This window comes from Drosophila sechellia, chromosome 3L (assembly GCF_004382195.2).
Source record: "Drosophila sechellia strain sech25 chromosome 3L, ASM438219v1, whole genome shotgun sequence".
NCBI classification, from domain to species: Eukaryota; Metazoa; Arthropoda; class Insecta; order Diptera; family Drosophilidae; genus Drosophila; species Drosophila sechellia.
The window spans coordinates 27,330,545-27,353,787 of record NC_045951.1 but is presented as its reverse complement, the minus strand read 5'-3'; the positions used below and the strand labels follow the sequence as shown (position 1 = coordinate 27,353,787).

Below are 23,243 nucleotides of genomic sequence, written 5' to 3'. Positions count from 1 at the left end.
CGAAAATTGCCTTTACATTTTACTGAGTGCCGTAGACGAAATCTTGCTGCTCAACCAGGGCCCGCAGGATTTATACCTATACAATTAAATGTCAAGCTTTAAACAAATATTTGATTTGCACAATGAATTGTTCATGCACAAATCACATCGGGGCCACATAAATTTTTAGCTAATGAGCTTTTTTATTCGCTGTTTTTAAGAAATGAGATAAAGATTTATTTGTAGCAACTGAAAATAAAACAAGAGAGAATGCTGTAGTCGAGTTCCCCGACTATCAGATAACCGTTACTCAGCTAGTGTGAATGGGAACGCGAAATTTAATCATTTTTCTGGGAAATCGATAGATATTCGGGAATGAAATAAGAACAAATTTAAAAATTGTTCAAAAGTGTGGGCGTGACCGGTTCGGTGGCTTTTTTGGCAAATCAGAGATTTTGCAGTTTTGTGCGGCTTGTGATCGTTAGAGTGGGCGTGGGTGAACAAACGTGCGCTGCGTCTTTGTTTCAAGAATCTATATGCTGAATCTCAACCTTCTAGCTTTTATAGTTCATACGAATAGACGGACATGGCTAGATCGACTCCGCTATTGATCCTGACCAAGAATCAATATACTTTATATAGTGGGAAACTTTCTTCTACCTGTTACATACTTTTCAACGAATCTAGTTACCCTTTTACTTTCCGAGTAACGGGTATAGATATATTTTATGAATATTTTGATCTTCCTTGGAGAAATCGAAATGATCTTGGACGGACACGTAACACTATCTTTTGGGACTTCCGAACGTGGAAGATTAACCTACCCTCAACGATTGACTATTCGCAGAAATTAAACCCCAAAGTACTAGAGAAATTCAGGGAGAGACCTTATCAAGAATATCTGAGAGCGTTCTGCAAAGAACTAACTTTCCGATTTCCAAACGACTAAGACCATCTGACAGTAAACAAACCAAAATGTCTATTGATTAATTGAGATTTCAAGGCGCTCACCTAGTTAATATGAGCAACAGTATTATGACCACAATCAAAACCATGGGTTCATAAATAAAGGGTCACAACAGGTACAATCCGTCCAAATTAACGACGAGCAAAATCAAAATATCTTAGGACCAAACGAAAATTTTCAGTTAACAGCTCCGCACAACACGAATACATACAAATACTGTATATAAAAATTCCTAGAAGCCACAGGATCTACGATAAATATGATCAATAAAAATATATTTCGCATTCCTATTCAAAATACAAGATGTGAAGATTAAAAATAGAATAGCCCCATTAAGTTTATTAGTTTACTCAGCAATAGTATTTTAAAAAGAAATGAACCACTTTATGTACACAGTTTTTCTAATATTAACGATATGCTTATTGCCAGAAATCTTAAGCATTTATAAATTACATAAATAAACAAACATTTTATTTAGTCGCCCGGGTCCTACGGCGCGGCGAGAATATAATGAATATAATGTAAAATAATTCTAATAAATATTAGTGTTAGTAGGATCTAATTATGTATTAAAAAAGTTAAAATTGATTGCTTTAAGATCGGCAGAGAGTCAAGATCACAGATAATAGGATAAAGTCTATTATAGTCAGAACATAATACTATGTAAGGGTCATGAAGCTCATAGTTCGATCTATAATGATTTAAGATAAGGGGTATATAGTTTCTAGTGAATCTACTTGATACCGAGAAGTTAAGCCGACTAATCAAGTCGGGACTCGCAACATCACCACGAATAAGCTTACAAATAAAGATTGTACCGAGCATAGTTCTACAGCTAGCTAGGGAAGGTAAATTAATTAAAAGTTTAACCAAGGGCTTAAATATTTAGAAAGGATGGACTGAGAACAGGTATTTTTAAATTTTGTATAAAGTCTGGACTTGACATTTCTTAGGTGTGTCAACTCTTTATTAAACCAAGGAGGTTTAGAGATTGACGGATAGTACATCGGAACACAAGAGTCAAAAAATGATTTAATTGTGATATAAAACATATTAATGACATCCGTCATTATGTTGCACGAGTAAAGATCGGACCAATTAAAGCCAGCAATAAAATTGTTTAGCCTCCGAAAATTTGCATGGCGAAAACGGTGAATTCGCTTTGTTGATTTCTATGAATTTACTTTAAATACCGTACCTATGTCGACTTTCACCTCGAAAGTAGGATGATATGGATCTTCAGGTTTAGTAAGAGGTGCTACCCTGGACAGAAACACACTTTCAGGACTTGTTACAAAACATAGATCTAACAGTCGACCAAGAGAGTTTCGAATATAATTAACTTGCGACAACGATAAGTCGAGCAAGCCGTCAATAAAGTCATGTTGTGCTAAAGAGGGAAGGATATTCGATTTTTCTTCTGGGGACCCCGTTGTGTCAGGTGTATTAAAATCACCTAGATCTACCAATTGGTCCAATTGGTTTATTTGGTTTGGTTTATGCAGATGTTCGGGGAATTCAGAAGATGGCGGAATGTATGAGCACGTAATATAAACTGATCTGTCGGAAAATTCTTAGGTACGGGACTCGTCAAAAAGTAAATCCTCTCACCGCAATTAAGACTCCACCTCCCCGCCTGGAGGGACGGTCATACATTTAGATTGTGTACATACGTGGGAAGACTTCGGTGTTAAGTATCTCCGGCTTTAACCAAGTCTCTGTGAACACTATTATATGGGATGCAAAGGAAAGGCTATCACAATACAATTTCGTTAGTTTGCTACGCAAGCCTCTATCATTTTGATAGAAAATAGTAAGAATCATTGTTAGTTTTTTGAAGAAGAGGAAGAAGATGAAGAGGCGGATGGTGCAGTGGTCTGGCCACGTGAGGGAAGTTTAATTCCCACGGGCCCATTTTTCCTATTTTTGATCTTAGCTTCGAACTCTTTTACCACCATACTATCCGTCCAAAAATCACCAGAACATATGGTCGAAAAAAGCTTATTACGGACAGTTATCTTGAAAGATGATATGTCCCTAGCGTGAGAGAAGTTAAATTTTTCCACTTTTATATTATTGGCTTTTGTTTTATCTTGTATATAAGACAGTACATCAGATGATTTTTGATCAGGGGAAAGCCGAGAAACGAAACTTTGTTTCTTAAGTGGAACCACCGCGAGGGGTTTTGGTCCTGCCGATTGTATTTCTGAAGTGCAAACTTGTGCCGGTAGTCCGGACTCAATGTTCCCTTGTGGTGGTAAACTAATCGTGACAGGTAGAATCACTGGTTGAGAGACCAGTGGAGACAATTCGGAACTTGAGCAATATCAGGGTGGGCTCCCTCCACAACGGATTGATCCAAATCGTTTTAGCTGCCGATCTTAACAACATATTCGGATTTGCTGCGAATGACAGCTGATCAGTTGTGGAGTCCTGTTGATCATTTGCCCGTTGTTGCGGGGCCTTATGCAGCCTACCACCAGCGGCTTTTTTGCGCTTTGGAGGTTCCTCTAATTGCTTAATACCATTAAACTGTGAATTAAGCGCGGAAAGAAGATCATCGGCTCGACGAAAAATATCTTTAGCTACGCAAAAACTTGTTGATAAGTTCTTTCAAGCCACCTTTAGTTTGGCGCCTAACCGGTTTCATCTCGTTCGCAACCACAAGGCAAGCATCACAACAGTCATTTAGATTTTGACCCTTTGCTAGGTCACACATAGCCAACAAATCATTTTTGGTTTCTCAGGTTTTATAACCTGGCAGCAATATTTATAAAAGCAGACAGCATTTATTATTTCCATGTTTGTCTAAAATCAGACCACTGTGCAAAAAAACAAAGGGAGAGTAAACAAAATACAATTACAAAAAAGGCAAAAGAGTTTGTTTATTAGTTTAAAGTACTGCACAAAACACAAAGAATCACCCGCGAAGCGAACGGATTTTTAATAATTATGTTTAAAATATATGATTATTATTATTGTTATGTGGGTTTCTATGTGTACTGCGACCCAGTAGGATCTATTATACTACCCCTTCATGACTCAAAGATCTCCCTGAAGTCCAATGCACTGTATAAAAGCCAGAATTTTATTGGGGTTCAGGGCTGCAATTGTTTCCCGTGGGACTACATACATGCCCAGGAGTCTGTTCCTCCTGATGGAAAGCGCCGTGCAGTCACATATAATATGTGCAGAGCTCTCCTGCTCCATGCAACAGAAGCGACAGAGTTCACTGTCTGCAATGCCAATCTTATGCAAATGACTGCGAAGTCGGCAGTGCCCCGTAAGAAGGCCAGTTAAAATGCGCACGGTGTTTTTCCCGTGTGTCATTAAGGTCTTGAATCTTTTGTGGTTATATTCACGAAGGAGAATCTTAGACTGCCTAAATCCTGGTAGGTGTTCCCAGAAGGACAGACGTTTTTCTTTCTCTGTTGACTTAAGTAAGCCCAGTACTCTGTGGTGACCAACACCACAGAATGGTTCGGGCCCAATTAGAGGGTTCTCTGCCCCTTTCCTGGCTAGGTTGTCGGCTAGCTCATTTCCCGGGATGTTGTTGTGTCCCGGGACCCACCTTATTGTGAGTTTGTTGACAGCTCCCAGTTTGTCTAGGGCTGTCCTCACTTCATTTACTAGCTTAGATGTTATCTTAGCTTTGCTGAGCGCCTTTATGGCTGCTTGACTATCAGACAGTATAGCAATGTCCTTGCCACAATAGTTCCTTTGCAGATTAAACTCCGTACAGCGTTCTATAGCACAGACCTCAGCTTGAAGTCTTGCGCCTTCACATGTGTTTACTATTAACTCACAGAAGGTTCTATAGTTCCTTCGTTTGGCTTTCATGATCTCATGGTTATACATGGTCAGTTTATTCTGGTAGGCATCCCAGTTCCCTTCTCTTTTTGCTTTGTTGAAGAGACGCCTGGTCGCTTCTCCAATTGGTAGTTCCACCTTGGAGCATCTTTTTCCCTCCTGGCTCGACCAAGGGAGCAGTTTTCTCTAAACGCGTTAGTAAGACACGAGTTAATATCTTCTACGGCGGCCGCCAGTTTTAGAGTGGTACGGAGTTTCCCGGTTACCCCAGAAGCTGGATTACGCAGTAAGGAGGCATTGAACCCCTCCCAGTTCGTATTCCTGGGATTGCGCCTACGCACGCTGCATTCTAGATTTAGCCCTATGTTAAAACGAATAATTCTATGATTTGACATTGACTCCTCAGGAGGTACGTGCCATGTCCAGAACCTCAGGTCTTACCCGGGTAACAAATGTCGGAAGATTGCAGACATATAGGATTTCTAGATTGTTATTAAAGATAAATTCTAAGAGTGACTCACCTCTTTGATATTACGTGATGTGCATTTGCATCACATCCGATGATGATAGGTGAGTGTGTCCTCTTGCAGTATTCTGCCAGTGCAGTGATTTCGGGCGGTGGGCACGCCTCGTCACCGGCAAAGTATACCGATGCCACCACAGTATTCTTGGCTGCTCCCACATCTTCTACCACGATCGGTACACAGTCCCGCGTGAGAAATTATGTAAGTATATAATAATTAATACTTCTACAGGATACAGGCTCTAGGGCTAGAGGCCCGTTGATCCCAAATTACCTTGGCGTTCTTCGAATAGAGTCCTTTAATTCCCTGGTTATGCCAGGGTTCCTGTACCAGGGCTAGCCCAAGATGTTGTTTTGTGAAAATCCTTGCCCGCACAGCCGAGGCCGCCTTGGCGCGATGGATGTTCACCTGAGCTATTCCTGTACTTCCGACCATTAGATGATCGGCTCCATCGTCGGCGTTGCTGATCTGGAGATGCCCAGATCACCATCCGCCGGTATCGTTTCTTCCTTACTCAGCAGGTCTAGTTCCATGCTAGCTCCTGAGAGTATAACGGGGTCTGATCCCCCATCTCGATGATGGTCGCATCAAGATCCTCATCATCCGCCAGATCATCGCTGGATTCCTCTGCCTCTTAGGCGTTTCCGTCGGAGGCGTCAGGGTGGTGTTTGCCCGCTTCGAAACAGAGTTGGGCTTTTGCTCTAGCGGCTGCGGTGTCTTGGCCGGAGACAAAGCTTCTGCGGGTGACTTGCCCTGCTGAAGGTAAGGAATATACCGTTCTGGCCCCGCTCAGCTCCTTACGGTTAGGGTCATCCCGGGCCCCAGGCTGACCAAGTTGCGGTAATGGGTTTTTAGCCCGTCCCGCTTGGCCGGCTTGGACCACATTCGAGTGACTCGGTGTGGCTGCCCGATACTTCCCTCCCGCAACTGGGCGTGCTTGTGCCGTTGGCGCACTCCACTCCACTCCACTTGCCCGGACTCTCCGTTATCGACTGGGCTAGTTATTACGCGGGCCCCCAGCCTGGCAGACTTTCGGCACGGGTCGAATGACATCCTAGTCCGGCCCGGAGGTGTGGAAATTTTTGAGAGTTACCAGCTCCAGCCCAACTACGATTAGCCAGCACTCTTAGCAAAGACATGACCTAACTAATAGCCTGTTTCCAGCCGCCCTCGCGTGGAGAGTGTAGTTGCACTTCCAGTAGTGTGTCACACCACCGTTGGTGGCGCGTTGATCCCCTTGTGATACCTACTGGCGTGGCGGCCCACAATATATGATAATAAAAGTAAATTATTAAAAGCTTTGGCTGTTTTGACAAACACAAAATAAAAATTCGGAGCGCAAAAAAACACGAACGTTCGCTTTGAAGCTAGAAAGCATTTTGACAAAACATACAAGTTAGATCACCTAAAGCAGGGGGAATCTTTAAAGTTGAAAGGTTTAATGAATAAATTTAAAAAACTTCAATATAAAGAAAGAGATACCATAAAACACACAATAAATACAACACATAACTCCCCAATTTATTTAAAAGAGTACCAACTTGCTTAAACGCACGAAATTGATGTCGAAGACCAAGTACAGGAAATGCTTAATCAGGGATTAATTAGGGAATGTAATTCGCCATACAACAGTCCTACCCAGGTAGTACCAAAAAACTGATGCTTGTGGAAACTCAATAAAATAACTATCCCTGACAGATATCCAACACCAAACATGGAAAAAATCCCTGGTAATATTTTACAACTATTGATTTGGCAAAAGGATTTTACCAAATAGAAATGGACCTAGAATATATATCTATCAGTATCTAAAACTGCATTCTCCACCAAAAAAGGACATTATGAATACATTCGAATGCCATTTGGCCTTAGGAATGCACCCGCTACCTTTTAAAGGAGCATGGATAATATCCTTCGACCTTTGCTTAGAGAACACTGTTTAGTGGATTTGGATGATATAATATTTGTCCACATTTCTTAATGAACATTTCAATTCATTACAACTAGTTTTATTTAAATCTTGCTGTTTAGCTATGGAGCTTTTTCAATAGCTGTTTCGAATAATAAAAAACCGAAGAAAGTTTGTTTTTATGACGACAGGTTTTATTTTGCGAATTGTTTGAGGCAGCTAAGGCCTAAGCTAAGTCTTTTCCGAAACACGACGAAATGGCAATTTGCGGGCAGGCAGCCAAAATGCAGCGCCCAAGCTTAACGTAGGTAGCTAACAACAACAAACAAGGGATGAGAGCCGTACAGATAAATGCGTGCGAGAGCAGCGGTTTGCACTATGGGCATCGCAACTGCTACCACTGACTAATTTGGCTTAAATATTAACAAGTATGAGATTAGTCTACTGCACAGTTTTGGCGGCTGCATGACCCAACATCCTCCCCCCGTTGGAAGCTTGGCTTCCAACAGAGTCCTCAAGGGGAAGCAGACACAGCTTGTTCACTGCCCGCCTTATTACTCCAGACGCGGTCCTCAATTCTGCAACTCGAGCGACGCCGTCTCTGCCAGGAATCAACTGCATGACTCTCGCCAAAGGCCATCTCATTGGGGGTAGATTCTCGTCCTTAACAAGAACGACGTTGTCCACGGCTACGCCAGGCTTTGGGGTGCGCCACTTGGAGCGCTGCAGAAGTGAATCAAGATCAACATCAATGCTGTTTCCCTTGCTGGCTGAAGAAGGAACGCGCGCAGCCTCCAGACACGACCCAGCCCAGACGAGTTTTTTGAAGCAGGGGCAGTCCTGGCAACAACTTTATCTGACCGACGCACAGCAGCTCATAAAACAGGCTAGCTCCTATTAACAGGTCAACACGCTGAGCTTTATGAAACTCCGGGTCGGCGAGCTGCAGGTTTTCTGGAATCTTCCAGTCCCCAATGTCCACATTAATCCTTGGCTGGCGATCCGTGATATTGGGAGCGATAACTGCTATTATGCTCGTTGAGAAATCCGAAGTGACAGACCGAATTGAAATTCCTACCGAGAATCCATCAGTCGCGAAATTGGAATCCCCGATTCCAGTGACGGAGCCGGACGACCTCGACCTCTTAAGTTGCAGTTGATTTGCAAACCGAGAGGTGATCAAGTGCCGTTGAGAGCCAGAATCTAACAAGGCCCTGCAGGGAACGAACAGTCCCGACCGATTCTGCACTAGAACGGTTGCAGTGGCTAGTAGCACAGGGTCACTACCGAGATCCTGGGCAATTAGAACAGAAGAAGTCGAAAGCGGGGCAGAAGGCTCAGTGTGGGAGCTAGAAGACACCGGAACATGTGGCTGCGAGGAAGGCGGATCATCTAGATGGAGCAGCGTATGATGCCTGATTCCACAGGTGCGGCAGCGGCTCGAGCTGCATTGCCGTAGCTGATGACCTGTCTTTAGGCAATTTAGGCAAAGTGCTAGTCTCTTTGCCTCGCGCAGCCGATCTACTGGCGCTAAGTCTCTAAATTGCGGGCAATAATATATGGCATGCTCTGCACTATGGCAAAGCATGCAACCAAGAGAAATTTGGGTGATAGTAACTAGTGTAGAACGATCTCTGCCCACCTGAACGCCTGGCGCATAGGTTGCCATGGCGCAATCCACGGCCTCCAAAGTCCTACATCGCTGCTCCAGGAATGCAGCCATCGATTCCCACGACGGAATAAGGTTGGCAAAGACCGGATCCTCCAGGCGCTCCTCCCACTTAGCTTGGCTCGCCGCATCCAGCTTTTGCAGCAGCACTTGCACTATGATGCAGCCAGCGATTTGCTCAGTGGTGCCCAAACCCTTCAACGCACGAATGTGAGCTTTAAATTTGTCCGACAATTCCCGAAGCGATGCCACTGAACCATTCCGTACTACCCTTAAACCCAGAATCTCGGTGATGTGCGCCTGAAAAACGAGACGCCGATTATCAAACCTTTTTTGAAGCAACTCTAAAGCCGCTTCGTAATTGCTGTTTGAAATCTCCAATGATCGGATAGTTTCCAGCGCTGAATCCCTCAAACATGACCGCAGATGTTGAAATTTCTCAATGTTGGAGAGGTCCGGATGGCTGTCGATTATGCTCGTGAACACGGAGTAAAAATCCGCCCAGTTTGCGTAGCCTCCGCCAAACGTTGGCAGCTGCACAGGCGGCAACGGCATCGGCCTCGGCCGCGGCTGCGTTTGAGGACCACTACACTGGTGGGGCACAATACTTTCCGCAAGCGTTGAGTGCGGCGCGAAATGCACATTGCGTTTGGCTATTTCCGCGCGCACACTAGCCTTGAATTCAACGATGAATTCATCGAAAGACCCTTATATAAAACCGAACCCTCTAAAAATAAAAGCCATAGCCTCATATCCAATTCCAAAAAATTAAAATAGATCAGAGCTTTTCTTGGCTTACCCGGATATTATCGTAAATTTATCCCAAATTACACAGACATAGCAAAACCAATAACCAAATGTATACAAGCAAAGATAGATGCACATAACCATGTCTACATAAAAGAATTTCATAAACTTATAGCTTTTCCAATTAACCGATTTCAAATGAAAATTTACCTCAACCACAGATGCAAGTAATTTATCCCTTACTTTCTTAAAATGGTCATCCCACATCCCTTATAACGAAATAAATTGCGGCGCTATCGAAAAAGAATTACTCGGCATAGTTTGGGCAACTAAAAGTTTTCGACATTATTAACTAGCACGACAATTTCTCATTGCTAGTGACCTGTTCTGCGCCGATGGTGAGGAAGCAGCAGAGGATGTAATAATGCACTGTTCCAGAAGAGAGAGAGCAGCTAAATGTGTTGACCCTAGTGCCTTGTTGGGGAGCTGGATCACAGAATCATCACTAATATGATGAAACGAGTACGATCTGTCGAGATGGCCAACAGAGCTGGTGTCTGAAACAAAACACGTGTATGGTGGCGGGAGAAGAATACTACCTCAGCGTACCCGGTTTGATGAAAAAGCAACTAATGGGTGGAAGGAGTAGCCCCCATGACCAGTTCTTAAGGAAGGGAGTGCGATCTGTCTTCACATCCTGCTCATAGAAGTCATACCTTAACTGCCAGTTCCCGAGAGCGAGAAAGGACTGAAGAGCACATGGAGGTTTTCGTTTTAGTACGTAGGCGTAATCCCGCTAGGGCCATCGTGGGAAAGGCGTCCGAAGTGTTGAGCGCAGACGATTAGAAGCAACATGAGCACGCGCATCAAAACTGACTTAATCCAAAACAAGAGAGAATGCTATAGTCGAGTTCCCCAACTATTAGATACCCGTTGCTCAGGGATATCGATATTGGGGAATAAATGAGACAAAATTTTAAAATTTTTCCAAAGTGTGGCCGTGACCGGTTTGACGGCATTAGGGCGTTAGAGTGGGCGTGGCAAAGGCTTTTTGGCAAAAAATATCCAAAAGTTTTTCAAAAAAAATGGGCGTGGCTGTTTTTAATGCTTGGAGCGTTAGAGTGGGCGTGGCAAACCAGTTTTTTGGAAAATCGATAGAAATTTACAGGACTAATAAAATTATGAAAAGTTTTCCAAAAAACTTCAAAAGCATGGGCATTCTCAACTACATTTTCCACCTGGCACAAGACCTGCTGGACTCCAATCAACGCACCAGGAGGCTGCACCGATCCCACCCTTTGGACCTCTCTGGGATTAGACACGCACATTTAAATTAAATTATATACATACATTATGATATACATCACACATACAATATCGACAGTTATTGTAAAGTTTTCGCAACAAATTATGTAATCTATTAATTCTCTACCGTTAAGTTTAGTCCTCAAATTTAATGATTGTCCGCGAAGGACAGTTTTAAATAAATAAACCAAAAAAAAAAAATTTGTTTTAATAGGATTATTATGATATTATGAATACACATAAACATTACTTACACGCTTTTAGTTGTAGATAATAAGACCCAGAACGTTTCGGACGCATGAATACACCTTGTTGTTAAAACTAAACCTATTCTTTAAACCTTTTTTATGCGACAAGGAAGGATGAGAAGGATGAAGGAGTTTTATTAAGTTCATCCTCCAGGCACAACGATATCTTACCTGAAGGCATCGATCGACTCTTTTTGGATGCACAAGTAACGACCCGAAAAGCGACGATCGATGCTTACATCTATCTAGACAAAGAATTCAAAGCTTGGAAGACAATTCTTAACCTTTCACAATTGTAACTATATTGTTACTAAATATTTATGAGGCTTTCTAATATATTAAACCAGTTTTATGTGAATTTAAGAATTGTTGCATTGGCATATGTTTTCTAGATTTAAATAATAAACCCCACTGGGAAACGCTATTTTTTTTCTATTTTAAGTTCAAGTTGAGTGGTCGCCTGTAAAAATATTGTTTATCAAATTGACATTTATAATTTAAAATTTCAGCAAACAATTTCTGAATATCATATGTGCAAGCTTGGAGATTTATCCCCGCATGTGTTTGCTGTAGCCGAAGCAGCTTATACCAGCATTGTCGATGATAATATTAATCAGGTAAGTTTTTATTTTTTTCACAAGACTTAACTTGGTTTAAATTGTATACGCACTATATAAAATCTGTCATAATTTTGCAACGCAAATAACATTTGCGACCATATGAAGTACGTCCTCCCGTTTGTGCACATACTCAGCTTTACAACTATAATCTTTCATCTTTCAAACATTTCCCAAAATAGTGAGCATGGCAAAAAGTTTGGGCGGTTTTAGGTCTTTAGAGTGGGCGTGGCAAAACAGTTTTTTCTACAAATCGATATAAATCCACAAGACTAATAAAAAAATTAAAAAATATCAAAATATTTTTCAATAGTGTGGGCGTGGCAGTTTTCGGAGGCTTGTGGTTGGTACCAACTTGCTCTGCTTTTATGTATCTAGAATCTGTATGCTTAAGCTCAACCTTTTATTTTTTATAGTTCCTGAGATCGAAACGTTCATACAGACAGACGGACATGTCCAGATCGACTTTGATTTTCATTCTGAACAAGAATATATATACTTTATATGGTCGGAAATGCTTCCTTATGCCCTTCACATACTTTTTAACGTAGAATAACGAAATCCGCAAGCTTACATCCTTCGTAACGCACAATGGCCAGTGCTAGAATGTCTCTTTTGGACTTACAAGCTCTTTAGGTATTGCAACTCCATATGTCTACGATCTAATAGCCCCGTCTGCAGTGAAAAAATGTGATCGACGGATTGAGTTCGTTTCATCTTTGTATACCCGTTACTCGTAAAGCAAAAGGGTATACATTGTAAAGGAGGCGAGGATGGAAATATTTGAAGACGGGCGCGTCGCGTTGGCGTTAACGAAAAAACTTCCAAATTTTCCAAAACTAGAGTCAACGTGGACGCCCCAAGGCCTTGGGTAAGGCCTTGGCCCCTTGCAAGGGTAACGCACTGCACTTGCGTCGTCGCCTCAAGCACTTACCTGTTGAAGTCTTATCTCCGGAGGTCCATGGACTGCCAGACGGCTCCGATCTCCAGGCCCATTGGATATGTCAGGGTTTGATAATTTTCGGAGCTTTCTCTTCTGTTTTTTCTCTTCGTCGCCTTTCTTTTTTGTGCAATGTAGGATGCAATGTCAGGCTAGCTGATCGCGCAGTCAGCTGAGGAACTAGTGTTGGTAAACGGCTTAAGCAGTCGATCACAGGTGGCGGTTCTCGGCGAATGCCTTCGCTACCCGCCAGAAGATCCGCAATTCGACAAAGGATCTTGTCGCTGATTATAGCATACTTTGTGGGTGGGGTTAGTAAAAGCCTTGGACGAATCGCAGCAGACCATCCCCAGCCAAAGAAAACACTGTTTTGCAGAAATGGACGCTCCTAACCCCGTTAGTGGCCTGAAGCAGCACACCCAAGCAGTCAAAGTATCTCAGTGGAAGATGCCGAGGGAGAAGAGATCGATACCTTCAAGACTGCAGGTGAAGACAGCGGAGCAAATCACGGCACAGCCAGCTGGAATCAAGAGCAGTGTTGATCCAGACACGTGGACGAAGGCGAAGACGAGGAAGAAGGCACGCCTGTCGCGCAGACCCTACGCAACGATAGTCGAAGCGAAGGGAAAGACCTACAGCGATTACATATCGATTGTCACCTCGATAGTGGGATGATATGGATCTTCAGGGTGAGAAAGAGGTGATACTCTGGACAGAAACACACTTTCAGGACTTATTACATCTTACTTACAAAAATCGACCAAGAGAGTTTCGAATATAATTAACTTGTGACAACGATAAGTCGAGCAATAAAGTCATGCTGTGCTATAGGGAGAAGAATATTCGATTTTTCTTCTGAGACCACATTGTGATAGGGATATTAAAATCACCAAGAACTACCAAATGGTCCCTAACAGACAATTTATTTAAGACGGATTGGACGGATATTCTGAGAATTCAGAAGACAGCGCAATGTAAGAGGTCGTAATTTAAACAGATTTATCGACAATTACAACTTTACGTACATTAAGTCTAAATTACGGAACTCGTCAAAATGTAACTCCTCTGACGGATGGTAGACCTAACCGCAATAGAAACTATTATCGGCTTTTGTTTTGTCTTGTATAAAAGAGAATACAGAGTTTCAATAATTATGTTTAAAAAATATAATTATTATATACATAGTAACGTAATTATGCCTCCTCATAATTCACTTATACAAAAGACCGACCGCGGTGGTCCGCCGTATCGATTCCTCGTTAAATAAACAAACATTACTCGATATTGCGCATCCACTCAAGCCGAAATCAGAACCCTGCCACTAGGCAGGCACATAGCCAAGTTATACATAAGAATTTTTTTTCATACGTATGCACATAAGCATAAGCAAGAAGCGCTCTCGCGCAGATCAAGTAAACAACTCACTAACCCAGTACATCTAAGATTTTTTCACACCGACTGTTTCAGCCTTAAGCTGATATTCAATCAATAAAAACGCAAAGCGGATTCATTCTGAGTTTTTATTTATTTCGGCGTTGTTCTTAGTTCAAATACGGATCATTTATTCGACTTAAAACAAAAACTATTTTACTGGCGCAGTCGGTAGGATACTAAAAAAGTATCCGAAAAAAAGAACCGCGAGTGGAAAATAAATTAACTTTTATAATCCGGTACTCGTGAACAATTACGCTTGTGATTTTCGTTACTTCAACTTGGATTATAAATCCATTTCGGTTGTCCTAATAAAGTGAAAGAAAACAAAGAAAATCCCGAAAACAACAAAACAAAGAAAAAGATTAAATTCATCCCATAAGTCCAACGGCAGGCGAAATAAACTACAAATAATAAAATTATATAAAAGTAAAAATTGTTTAACTAAGCTACCAAATAAGCAAAAATCAAAACAATAAAAAACTCCAGAAGACTAAAACGTAAAAACATAATAAACTCTATCTAAATAAAACTTAAAGAAAATAGAAAAAGGAACAGCCTAAGATTGCTGCACCACAACTCGTAACTCTAAACAAAAACAACCTAAAAGAAGCGCGAAGACAACTCAAAGACATTTTCCCATTTAATGGAGATCCCTCAGCGCTTTATACATTCATTAGTAGCGTGGATTACATCATAGAACTCTACACAACTAACGACTTGCGACAACAACGCATTCTACTCGGAGCTGTGGAACGAAACATAGATGGACAAGTAATAAGATCATTGGGAGACTTAGACTACAAGACGCACAAGAATATGGACCAACTGACCCAAACTGTAATCAACACTTTTATGAACAAGAGCTTCTTGACTACAATCCATACCAAACCCAGGCTGGCAGTAACCAACTTATGACGCCATCAGAATTAAATGAAAATATTTCTCAATCAAACGAGAATTTTCGGTTACCAGCCTCGGACAACACCAATACATAGAAATATGTGTCATGCCTCATTGACACAGGATCGACCATTAACATGATGAGAGAAAATTTCTTTAGTCCCCAATTCAAAACACTACATGCGAAGTTTTTACATCTAACTATGCCATAATACTAAACAAGTCTATTACCTTACCCATTAACAATGACTTTAGAAATTTGAACGAAATAACAATTCCAGATAGATATCCAATGCCAAACATAGATGAAATACTCGGTAAACTAGGACAGAGTCAATATTTTACAACAATAGATCTAGCGAAAGGCTTCCACCAAATAGAAATGGACCCAGACTCAATTCAGAAAACTGCATTCTCCACCAAGAGCGGACATTACGAATACGTTCGGATGCCATTTGGTCTCAGAAACGCACCCGCAATATTTCAAAGGTTCATGAATAACATTCTTCGACCACTGCTCTACAAGCATTGTTTAGTTTACTTAGATGACATAATTGTTTTTTCTTCATCGCTTGATGAACATCTAAATTCATTACGATTGGTTTTTAATAAATTGTCCGAAGCAAATTTAAAATTGCAATTAAACAAATGCGAATTCTTAAAAAAGGAAGCCAGTTTTCTTGGTCATATTGTAACTCCGAAAGGTATTAAACCAAACCCTCTTAAAGTGAAATCTATAGTTTCATACCCAATTCCAACTAAAGTAAAAGTGATCAGAGCATTCCTAGGACTAACCGGTTATTACCGCAAATTTATCCCTAATTACGCTGACATAGCAAAACCTCTGACACAATGTCTAAAAAAGGGAATGAAAATAGACACAAAAAATCAAAATTATTTAGATGCATTTGAGAAACTAAAAGCCTTGATAATAAGCGAACCAATTTTACAACTCCCCGATTTTGAAAAAAAATTCGTCCTTACCACAGATGCTAGTAACGTAGCCCTTGGTGCCGTTCTTTCTCAAAACGGTCATCCAATATCTTTCATCAGCAGAACACTAAATGAACATGAATTAAATTAAAGGAATTACTCGCCATAGTGTGGGCAACTAAAACTTTTCGCCACTACTTACTTGGACGACAATTCGAAATAGCTAGCGACCATCAAGCTCTTAGGTGGATACATACATTAAAATAACCAAATGCTAAACTCCAAAGATGGAGAACTAAATTACAAGAATTTCAGTTTACTATCGACTACATTAAGGGCAAACAGAACGTAGTTGCTGATGCATTATCAAGAATCAAATTGAAGAGAATCATTATCGTAAAGTCAACCAACATAGTGCAGAGGAACACAATAGTGAGCTTATTCATTTAACAGAAACACCAATAAATATTTTTAAAAAACAAATCATATTCGTTAAAACAGATCAAAATAAAGTAGAAAAGTCAACCTATTTCGGTAAATCAATTAATACTATCTTGTATGATAAAATGACAAGAGAAAGAGCAAAGCAATTTTTACTTGACCATTTCATTTACAAATACATTACCATGTATATTATGAGTGATGTAGATTTTGAACTAATACAAGCAGCACATAAAGAAATCAGACGGCGCATTCTCCAGCTTAGCCCTTAAGCGATGGCTTGAAAGTGAGGAGATTGAGTTACGACTTAACACAGCCAAAAACGGAGTAGCATATACAAGTATAGAAAGGTTACATAAAACAATAAATGAAAAAATACGAATAATTAATTCATCTAACGATAAGGAAGCTAAACTAAGCAAAATTGAAACTATTCTTTACATATACAATCACAAAACTAAGCATGACACTACTGGACACCTGCTCACATTTTTCTTTACTCTGGTCGACCAATTTTAGACACTAAAAAAATTAAAGAGACGCAAATAGAAAAAATAAATAGTAACAGACAAGAATTTGATATAGACACTCGATTTATAAAAGGTCCTCTACAGAAGGGAAAATTGGAAAACCCATTTAAAGCAATCGAAATTGTATAACAAATAGACTCCGATCATTATAAAATCACAAATCGAAATAGAGTCACTTATTACTCTAAAACACAGTTTAAGAAAAAGAAAACGTTTAATAAAGTCCCAATTTCAAAGGAATCTGGCGTATAATGATGATGTTACAAATTCAAATAAACAACATTGACACCAATCACGGCTATCTCCTTTTTTCAAGTAAACCAATTCAAATACCATTTGAACATCATTGCCTAAAAATTAATTTAACTGAAATTAACACTTTGACTACTTACTTTGGCCATAAAATACAAAACAACACAGACACACCCCACATGAAATATCTGTATAATAAATTGCTTAAAGAATTAAACAGAATAACTATTCACCAAAAAAATAGACAGAAACGCGGACTATTAAACGTAGTAGGTTCATCTCTTAAATTACTATTTGGTACACTTGATGAAAATGCAACTCTCACGCTTAGGACTTTTCAACCCAAAACTATTTACTTACGACAAATTAAATAACGTTAACAGCCAAAACATACTACTGATTAAAACATCAACATGGATGAATTTCAAAGACAACGAACTACTAATCATATCATACATACCCATTAACCAAACACTGATCAACACAATTAAAATTACCCCTTATACTGATCAGAACGGTTACCAGTTGAATTACTTAGACCATGAGTCTTACTTTGAAAATAAAAATAAAATCTTTAATCAAAAAAATGAAGAAATAAATAATGATTGCATCACAAACATAATTAAGCGTAAAAATCCAATTTGCAGTTTTATTCAAATCCCCACAAAAGAAATGATTAAATATGTTGAGCCAAATATAATTTTAACATGGAATTTAACTGAAACTAGCATAGTAGAAAACTGTCAAAAATTGAACAACAATGTCAAGATAAAGGGAAACAAAATTATTACTGTAAATCAATGCAGAATTGAAATCGAAAACATTATCTTAAGTAAAAAATATTTTACCCCGGAAATATACTTAACACCGTTATACGCACCACTGGATATAATTAAGACAAAGACGTTAAAACACGATGACGTTGTGAAAAAAAAAATAATACCATATTTTATATCATAGTAACACTTATTATTATTGTACTTATTATACTATACGGAATATCAAAATATGTAACCCAAAATCCATTTATAATTTTATATAGGAAAATAAGAAAACAACCGAAAACAAATCAAGAACAGCCTCAAGAAATGGAAATTGAACGAAATCCATTACCATCCATTATTGTACCCAACAGCATCAGCCGATGCATAGGCTTATCTTTAAGGGGAGGGAAGTAACGTAATTATGCCTTCCTTATAATTCACTTATACAAAAGACCGACCGCGGTGGTCCGCCGTATCGATTCCTCGTTACATAAACAAACATTTCTAGATATTCCGCATCCACTTAAGCCGAAATCAGAACCCTGCCACTAGGCAGGCACATAGCCAAGTTATACATAAGAATTCTTTTTCATACGTATGCACATAAGCATAAGCAAGAAGCGCTCTCGCGCAGATCAAGTAAACAACTCACTAACCCAGTACATCTAAGATTTTTTCACACCGACTGTTTCAGTCTTAAGCTGATATTCAATCAATAAAAACGCAAAGCGGATTCATTCTGAGTTTTTATTTATTTCGGCGTTGATCTTAGTTCAAATACGGATCATTTATTCGACTCAAAACAAAAACTATTTTACTATATAAATGAAATCATTGCAGGTTGAAAATCAAAAATTTTAATACTAACTCAGTGATTAATATCATGAACAAAAGTAAACAACCACTTTTTAAAGTAGAGGCGGAACCCGAAGGAAAAATAATACAAAAAACGAGGTACAGGCTGCATCTTTTGCATTCTAAAATCACTGTAGAAGAGTCGCATAAACAAAACCAACTGGTGCAGTACACTAATTACCAAGAACCAAAGCTTACTGCTTTTTGAAGTCAATCTGCGTTATTTGCTGTGGTTCGCTGCGAACCCAAAAAAACAAGGAGGATAGCTCAGTAAAGGCATTCAGGAGTTGCAAGACACAATCAAACTGACATGGTTTTATTGTCTTCAAAGAGCTGAAAATCGCATATATAAACGTTCCCCTTCTTATCAGAGCCACTCCTCTTTGCAATCCACAGATAAAACTACCATTTTCCAAATGCCACCTCTGCCTGCTTATAATACTATCTATCCCCATCATCTTCTTTGCAATCGCAAGAGTTTATAAAAACCAAAACACGTTGTCTACACGTTGTCGCTAAATATAGCAGAGTGGAATGCCAACGGCGAACTGACACAGTCATGTTGATATCTGAAACGCATCTAACAAAAAAACAACTTCTACATTCATCCTAGAGCTGCCGCAGGCAGTTGCGAAACCATAACGGTTTACAATAATCGGCTTTCAACAAAAAACAACAAAACAAACCGGGCTAAGTTCCCCTCCCCCCATCAGTCCTGACAGTACCATTAAAATACAGAAGAAGAGGGCGCACACCACAAGTACATCGAATAACTCTCCCTATCCAGCTCCAAACAATCGCTGTGAAAGTGCATCGACATCTGCAGGCACCAATTGATAATAAGATATATTAATAAGATGATAGAGGGAATGTGCGTTTAACTCTTGCGAATTAACTCTTTAACGCAATCGCGAAGCTAGAATATTTTCCGAAACAATGGAAAACGTAACACACTTAATGGCTTTCGGTAGAAGTCAATTTATTACCAACATTCCTTACAGTACTTAGTAGTCTGCCACACAGTGACACTCAGAGCCGCGCGGCCGTCAGCACTAGAGTAAACTGTCAGGAAAGAATAAAACATTACCAGCATCCTACATCCTACAATAAGCCTACTAACAAGCCTTTTGAAACTTTTCGAAAGTGTGCTCTATTTACGTTTTTAGACAAAAACACAGGTAAATCGAATCACGACAGAAATACGCAGTGCCTTTGAAAATAAAAAGTATTGCACTATGTCTGGACGTAGTTCACGACTTTGACAGAGAATGGCTCGATGGACTTATGTTTAAAATTAAACAACTGCTGTCGCAAAATACTCATAAGCTGCTGGAGACATACCTCTACAAACCCATCTTTGTATCAAGTTGCATCAACAGTGGGCCCAGGACTGCAACGTCAACGGTGTTGGGCCCTATTCTCTACACACTGTATTTATTGGATATTCCCACTAGCTCTCAGCTAACAACTCACACGTTCGCCGATGATACCGCGATACTCAGTCATTCCAGATCGACAGCAACTTCGAGGCAACTTCGAAGCTAGCCTGCCACCTGCTATTGGTGGAAAAATGTTTTGTAGGCTGGAGCAGTCGTATCAACGAGACGAAAAGCACACATGTTACCTTCACACTAAAACGATAAACCTGCACTTCCTTAGTACTACACAACGCACCTGTTCCACAAGCTGCTGAGGTAACGTGTCTGGACGTACAACTAGACAGGTGGCTTACGTGGCGTAGGCATATTGAAGCAAATGTAAAATGTAAACAAATGTAAAGCTTTTAACACTTGGTTTCCCTGGCTTGTCAACGCCCCTTTCTCCCCTAAGTCTCGACTACAAGGTTTTCATATACAACAATGTGCTTATGCCAATATGTCTGAGCTATGGGGCTACGAGTCTGAATGCAACCAACCTAGACATAGTTTAGCGAGCCCATTCAGGAATCCTGCTCACTATTACTGGGGCTCCGAAAAAACAAAAAAAATCCAAATTGCATGTCATGCTTGTCAACGCACATCCAACGCACGCCAGCGATAACCTAAATAGAGCCCGCCTACAACCAATTCAAATTATAGCCCAATTGTAACCTTATACAGATTAAGTTTAGACAACTTTTTATTAGCCTTAAAAGAGAAGATACAATAATAATAAGAAATTGGCAAAAAGTACATTTATATCGATTTGCCAAAAAAAACGCACACAAACCGCCCAAAATTGCCACGGCCACGCTTCTAAAAAAATTTTTTGATTATTTTTATTAGTATTGTAAATTTCTATCGAGTTGTAAACAAATTTTTGCCACGCCCATTCGTTTTATTGTTTATCTTGCCAATTTCTATCGGTATACCAAAAACACTGTTGCTACGCCCCTCCATTCACCTACAAAACGATCAAAACCGTCACCTCCACACTTAAATTTTTTAAAAATGTTTTCTCATTTTATTCCCTAATATCTTTTGATATCCCAAAAAATTTATGAAATTTCGCATTCGTATTTCGACTAGCTGATTAACGGGTATAGCCACGGGTATGGTACCACTAATTCCGGTTTAAAAGAGCGGAATATAAATTGGCGAAGAAACTTTAAGCAATGTAACTAGGACCCTAGAAAGCGCGGAGATCGTGAAACAACTGTGATCGCTGGACCTCACGCTATGGGAGGTGGCGTAATTGGATACACAAGAATGAAATTTTGTGTTACAATGAAACAACGGGAAAGTCTACTGAGAAAGAAGCACTGCTATATAGTTCAGCTATAAAAGGAACTCAACAAGTAATCCTACTTTGCATTATTCTATGCACCAGTTTATTATTTCGCTTTATTTAAGTATCTTTCATTCATATTTAAGTAACTTTTGACAATAAAAATTGATCATCTCCCTATCCCTATCCCTACTTATTTTGTTGGATAATGATAAATAAGAATGGTAAGAAGATAACATCAAACATTGCAACTGTAAAACTAACCATTTTTGAGTGTTCCAGGGCTGTGTACCCTTTATAGCATTGCAGAGGGGAAAGGGAATTCAGTCAGTAAATTTGTGACAATATATTCATATATATATATTTTATTCTTTTTCTATATATATATATATATATATATTTATATATATTCATATTCTCATTTTTAAAGCTTTTACTGGTAGTGCAGATGTCGGAATGATCCCGAAATATATCATAAATATATCATAAAGATGGAAGATATTGTATATATATTGCTTATAATATTGCTTATACATAAGTTTTTCGTCAAATTGGGAGTAAGCCCATGTATATTCTCATTCTTGGCACAGGGGTGTTAAGAGGACCATTATTTATAACGTCGATTAATATTGGAATTACTTAAACAATCAAAGAATCAAGTAGAGCCTTAATGTTGCAGTGAGTAACACTATGGTAAACAAACTCTCAACCATCCATAACATGATAACAGATGTTAACGAAATGATACAGTTTAGAAATAGCAACCGATGTAGAAAAAGTGAATAAGAATCAGGCAAAACTAAGCGTCATTTTCATTTTCTGTATAACTTTTATAAGCTTTACAATTCCATCTTGTTAGGACAGCTTGTTTTTGGGCGCTTTTAAAATTGTTTATCTACTTAGATCTACTGACACAGAAAATAATTCTTTGGCAACGGCACTTAGCCATAATTATTATAATTTTTTTTTTTTTTTAATGGGTGGTGATATTTTATTGAATCTTCTCTTGTTATATAGAGACTAACAATAAGTTTACAAATCTTAATATACTCACTTAATTATAAATTTATATTAAATCGTTACGTTGGATGTGCGAGTGATTATTCACTTCTAAAAGTGATTTGATAATTAGGGTGGCCTTTTTCCTTTGGTTGGGAAAATAATTGTTTTTAGCTATGACATTGAGCACAGTTTGGTAGCTCCATAATCATTTTTGGAGATAGTAAGTCATGGCCAAGTGCTTTTTTTTTGGATTGATAACTTTTACAATTTGGTTCGGAGGAAAATTCAGTGGATCAGTAGGTTCTAGTAACTGTCGTGCGTTGCGGACTCCGTTTACGTTTTAAAAAAAACGTAGCGATCCATAACAGTCTGCATGACCGAATTCGGGCGGCCACTTGGATTGCTCTTTGACTCACGTAAATCGGTAATTGTAGCTGTTAAGTGTTTTGCTTGCAATGCAAAAGCCGTTGAGGTCGTTGACAGAAACGTTTGAGTTGAAGAAACTGTTGCGGTTGTTGTTGTTGTCGATGCGATTGCAGTTGTGAGAGGCAACCGTGCTGGTAGTTACTGCAGCTAGGCTTAAGAAAGTAAGCTTGCCTACAATTAACGGAGTTTGTGAGTAATATGGTGTTTGGTTGCGGCATTGGAGAAGCGCACTCTTCGCTCCAAGATTTTTGAACTGTGCTTGGCAACGATGGAGAGCAAGAGTGC

The 23,243-nt window shown here is 39.6% G+C and overlaps 1 protein-coding gene across 2 annotated transcripts in view; it reads left to right on the top strand.

The window, feature by feature from the left end:
* The window catches only part of LOC116800951 (myosin-I heavy chain), a 661,712-nt gene that overhangs the window by 199,056 nt on the left and 439,413 nt on the right, over nt 1-23,243 (top strand). For both annotated transcript variants that reach the window (XM_032717811.1, XM_032717812.1), the window contains exon 4: nt 11,668-11,775. In XM_032717811.1, the coding sequence (XP_032573702.1) occupies nt 11,668-11,775 (108 nt within the window). The remainder of the gene's footprint in view (nt 1-11,667; nt 11,776-23,243) is intronic.